The sequence below is a fragment of the Verticillium alfalfae genome, genomic scaffold (genome assembly GCF_000150825.1).
Source record: "Verticillium alfalfae VaMs.102 supercont1.4 genomic scaffold, whole genome shotgun sequence".
NCBI lineage: Eukaryota > Fungi > Ascomycota > Sordariomycetes > Glomerellales > Plectosphaerellaceae > Verticillium > Verticillium alfalfae.
The window spans coordinates 1,692,475-1,697,122 of NW_003315035.1; the positions used below are offsets into that span (position 1 = coordinate 1,692,475).

Here is a 4,648-nt window from a genome sequence, read left to right on the forward strand (position 1 = left end):
CCTTTCCGGATCTTCTGCGACGTGGCTGCGACTGTAACTGGGCACGAGAGCCAGGGCTGTGTCACTCTCGTAAACCCCCCTCTGCGTTGTCTCCTGGTTTTCGATTGATTTGCGGTCTGCTGTATGAGGCCTGTCATCTGTATTATTAGAGCCTGGCAGCGTCCTGTCGTCACCAGACAGCTCAGGACCTGAGACTGGCTGCCGGGCGTATTCCGGTGGTGGCATCGTGCTTGAGGGGGCGCCGGACGCCATGGGCAGGGGTTCCAGGGGTTCCAGGGACTCCGGCGAGGTACCTGGATTGGTTTAGCACAAATCACAGGTGCACCACTGCCACTCTGGCCTGTGAGCCTGGAGTCTAAAGCAAAGCGGCATGCAACCAGAGACATGCAACTCACAGGCAGATCTGTGGTCCTGCAATTCTATGGACAGGAGTGTCGCATAAGTGGATGTTCGCTGGTTTCAACGAGCCTCGGCAGGCGTTGCGTGGGGGTATGCTAAGCAGACGACGAAGGCCAATTTGGACGGGAAAATATGGAGAGGTGAAGTAGTTCGTCAAAATGCCAGTCAGTCAGTGTAAGATGAACTGAATGCAATCAATGGAAACGTTCGTCGCAATGCTTGAGGAAAGATGTCGTTCACACCATGCGCCAGGGGCAGAATAGACAAAAAGCGACATGGGGAATAAAGCAGTGAAGCAAATGTTCTGGATCATTTCCCCACGCGTTTTTTTTTTGTGTTCGGTGGTGGCGTGCCGTCAGTCCATTTAATGGAACTTTCAGCCAGCATCGTAACGGGACACTCCCGAAGGATCGGCCACTCGGCCGATGGACTAAAATGACCGACACCACGCGAGTGACACATGAGGGGATGTTGATAGGTCGCTGAGCAGGCCAGGGGCAGACAAACCAGGGTGTAAAGGGACGAAAGATGGTTGGCATCGGTGTGCGTATGCGCCGACTTCCCGTCCCAGGCCACCTTGGCCCCAATTTCTATCCCCCTTTTCGCTTGTGAATAATTCCCTGCAGGCTGCACTGCAGGTGAAAGGCGCTTGTTCATCTTGGGGAATGACCCCAACGAAGGGCGTACACGACAAGGGGCCCGCTTCTGGGCTCGAAGATGTCGTTCGCTTTCCGCGGTTGAGCCTCTTCAAACCGACCCACCTTGGCTACCATTCAATAAGCCGAAGCGAACTGATCTGATTGACAAGCGAGACTCGAGTGAACTTTCGTCTCCAAGGCGAAGCGCAAGCAGTTCACAGGACGCGACTCCGACCCCAGGTTTTGGCAGCGGGGTTAAGGTTAAAGGTCCGCCAGAAACAGGGCAGCCATTTTGTGGATGGGAGTGAGGGGTCGAGGCCTGGCCATGGTGCCGAACAGCCGGCGGTGCGCAGGAAATGGTCCGAGATTCGGATCAAAGTGACTACTGGTTCAGCGACCCGTCCATCGTTGCTGTGGGCAGGGCATAATGGCCTGGTGGCATTGTATCCTCTCGCAACAGATCAGTCACCGCTGCGCGATACGAGGTGGTGATCTCCGCCGGTGCGACAGTGGCGACGAGCTACGAAACGGCGTTTGTTTGGCACATAGTACATACGTGACCTTCGGTTGTAAAGGAGTAGACCAGAGCAGAAGAGCATCGGAGTTTGGTTGGTCTCAGGGAGAAAGAAGCGCAGTTTGTCGCATCTTGGCCCTCGTGGGAATCTTTCGTTTTTCTGTCTTGTTCACGTCTTCGTCGATGTTTTTTGCAAGACCAAGGAGGTATGTGTGTGTTTGTCAGCCTCGTGCGCTCAAAGATTCCATGTTTCCGACCTTACACCTACTACTTCCTGAGCTCAGGATCGTAAGAGGTGACGAACTGATCAGAAAAGGGAACCCTTTTATGGAAGTGCTTTCGTCCTCGTGCCCTTGACGGCAATGTCGGCCCTCGACGAAGCTGAATGGTGCGAGACACACATTTTGGCCAAATCTGTTCCAGTCGCCGAGATGATGGGATATTCAAGATTGAGTTCGGGGAAATAGATGGCAATTTTCCATAATCGGGTGTTATTGAGACAAGTACAGAGGTACCTTCTGTCAGGTAAGGCAGGATCAATTCAGCCGCGACAGACTCTCCTCCTCCGGCTCGGGATCCACTGCTCGGGGCAGCAAGCCTGCTATCACGGCCACAGCACGGCCCCACATACCCGGCCTCAGACCCTCATCAGAAGCACGAAGATCCGAGATACCTTAGTATAGTGTACAGATCTGAGCAGGCCAAGTGTTCTCTCTCTCATTCTCTATTTTTATCTTCGAAGTGGCTCGAGCTCTGCCCAGTGCAACTGGACGGCGCGGCGCTTCTCATTGTGAATCCCCCGATTGCCAGAGGTCAGGGGCTCGTTGTCATAACTGTCTACGCGCGAATACTGGACTTCACTCATTCACTGCGCCCTGACGCATCGACAACGCGCCTTCCTTGTTGATTGTATTCGCGTTTGTTTAGACTTGACCCTCCTGTGGCCGTTATCCCATCTCTGCAAGTCTTCCTCAACATCAGCCATTGTACCACACAGCGCTCACAGACGGCAAGCTAGCCCCAAGCTCTGAAGCCTGAAAGAAGCCTTTTGCTCGAACCAGGCACGCAGTCAAGATGGCCGAAAGATCCCTATCGAGCATGTTGGAGAAACACCCGCTATCTTGGGACAGGCCCGTGCTTTCAAGACCTCACTCAGCTACAGTCTGTGAGCAGGTGACATCTTCAATTTCACCCCCTCGACCGCGATTACAGAAGAAGCTTTCGATCGCGCAAATTGCTATTTCCACGCCTCTCCCACACCCCTTTCCGGGATCTCTAGCCCCCAAGGTTGTTCAGACTCTCATAGAGAGCCCCGCTCTTGGTCGAGCAGACTCCTCGAGCGAGCCCCGAGACAACCTTCCCCCATGGGATCGCGTTGTTGATATCGTATATCACAAACACCGTCGCGGAGCAAGACCTTCAAGCACCGAGGATCTCTTTTCAGCCTGCCTCTGCGCCTTTCTCGGCCAGCATGAACGTCAGCCGTGGTATCACCCTCGCCTTAGCTATCTCGGACTTCCCGATACTATTCGCTACCGAATTTGTCGGCACCTCATCGCCAGCCACGCAAAAGATGACCCAACTCCCATCTGCCTCTCCCACAGAACAGCATGTGCCGACGCCTAGCAGGCCGAGGACTTCAGCTCCCTGTCGAGCATGCTTCAAGCGCTGGGCCCGTATCTACGTGTCTCCTTTCTCTTCTTCGCCGACATGATGCTAACTGTCCTCATGACTGAGCGTTTCCATATTACCTTTTCACCCTTTGTTAATACTTACTTCAATCCGCTGGCCACTCACTGGTATCGAAGATACGGCCGTTTTATGCGTCATATTATTCTTGAGATCGACATGACCCGTCTCGGCTTTGGTCCTGACCGCCAAGCCTACAAGCTGCGCGCGGGGAACATGAACCTCGATACCCTCATCCAAATGTTTGTCGACGTCCAGTTGAAGCGTCAGGATGAGTCGACAATGTCCAGCTTTGTGCTGCTTTGCCGCCGGTTCTATGGTTGCCGACCCACGGTCATTGATCACATCACTGGGCTCGATCCCTGCTGTGAGTACACGTCCATCATCTCCCTCAGGTCTGATCTAAATAAATCCTAGTCCGCATCCCCTATTGTCCCGACACCGCCTTCTCCGTCTGCAACCCCCTCCTCGATCTCGCAGGCCTCGTCGACTCGATCCGCATCTGCGGCTTCAGCAACGCCTTCACCCACACCCTCGTCCACAACATCTTCCCGCAGCCCCCGACCGCCACGACCCCCAACCTCGTCAAGCACCACGCCTACCGCGTCACCCCCTCCCCGCTCTGGCCCCGCCTCCCCGGCCAGTCGTCCCGCCAGGACATCGCAGCCGGGCGCGTCCACCACGACGACCACGACGCCGACGTGCCCCCGCCGCCGCGCGTCCCGCCGGGCCCCATCATGCTTCCGGCCCCGCACGTCACGTCCCGCGGCGTCACCTTTCTCGACACGCCGACGACGAGCCACGACTCCCGTTCCACCGCCTCGGTGCGCCGTGCAGCGCGCTTCGGCGTGCTCGCTTCCAAGGTGCGCGAGCGAAAAGCCTCCGTGGCAGCCGACATTGAGACGCTCGAGCGCAGAGTCCAGGGTCTCGTGTCGCGGCTGAGGCGGACGTCGTCGCGGACGGGACTGAGGGCCATGGCGTCGCGCGAGGGGCTGCGGCAGAGGAACCAGATGCTGGAGCATGTCGACGCCCAAGGGGTGAGGCCTGAATGGTCCAAAGAAGCGCCGCCAAGCCCCGAGCTTCCGAACTTTCTTGATGACAGCACTCAGGTCTACGGGGAGAAGACTGAAAAAGTCCGCAGGGTGCGGTCCAAAGCGTCGGTGCCCATCATGTCGCCGGTCAAGAAGGCGGCAGAGTTGAAGTATCGCCCCTCCATGCCAGAGCTCAGGCAGAAGGTTTCGAAGATGGCTTCCCGGTTGGACTTGAGAGCTCGTAGACGTGCCGGCGAGACTTTGGAGGGTATGGAGAAGGAGATCTTCTGAGAGTCTTCTGAGAGGAAGGTGCCACTGACATGATCGTGCCAACTACGGTAGGTTCACGACAGCATTGGCTATCATCAGTGATGACG

At 56.3% G+C, this 4,648-nt stretch overlaps 1 protein-coding gene across 1 annotated transcript; it reads left to right on the forward strand.

Moving 5' to 3' along the window:
- Positions 1-3,279: 3,279 nt before the first annotated feature.
- On the forward strand, positions 3,280-4,562 carry VDBG_03976 (conserved hypothetical protein; the record flags this gene model as incomplete). Its single annotated transcript, XM_003005977.1, has 2 exons — positions 3,280-3,607; positions 3,658-4,562. The coding sequence occupies 2 exons, from the start codon at positions 3,280-3,282 to the stop codon at positions 4,560-4,562; spliced, it is 1,233 nt and encodes a 410-aa protein (XP_003006023.1).
- Between the last annotated feature and the right edge of the window lie 86 nt (positions 4,563-4,648).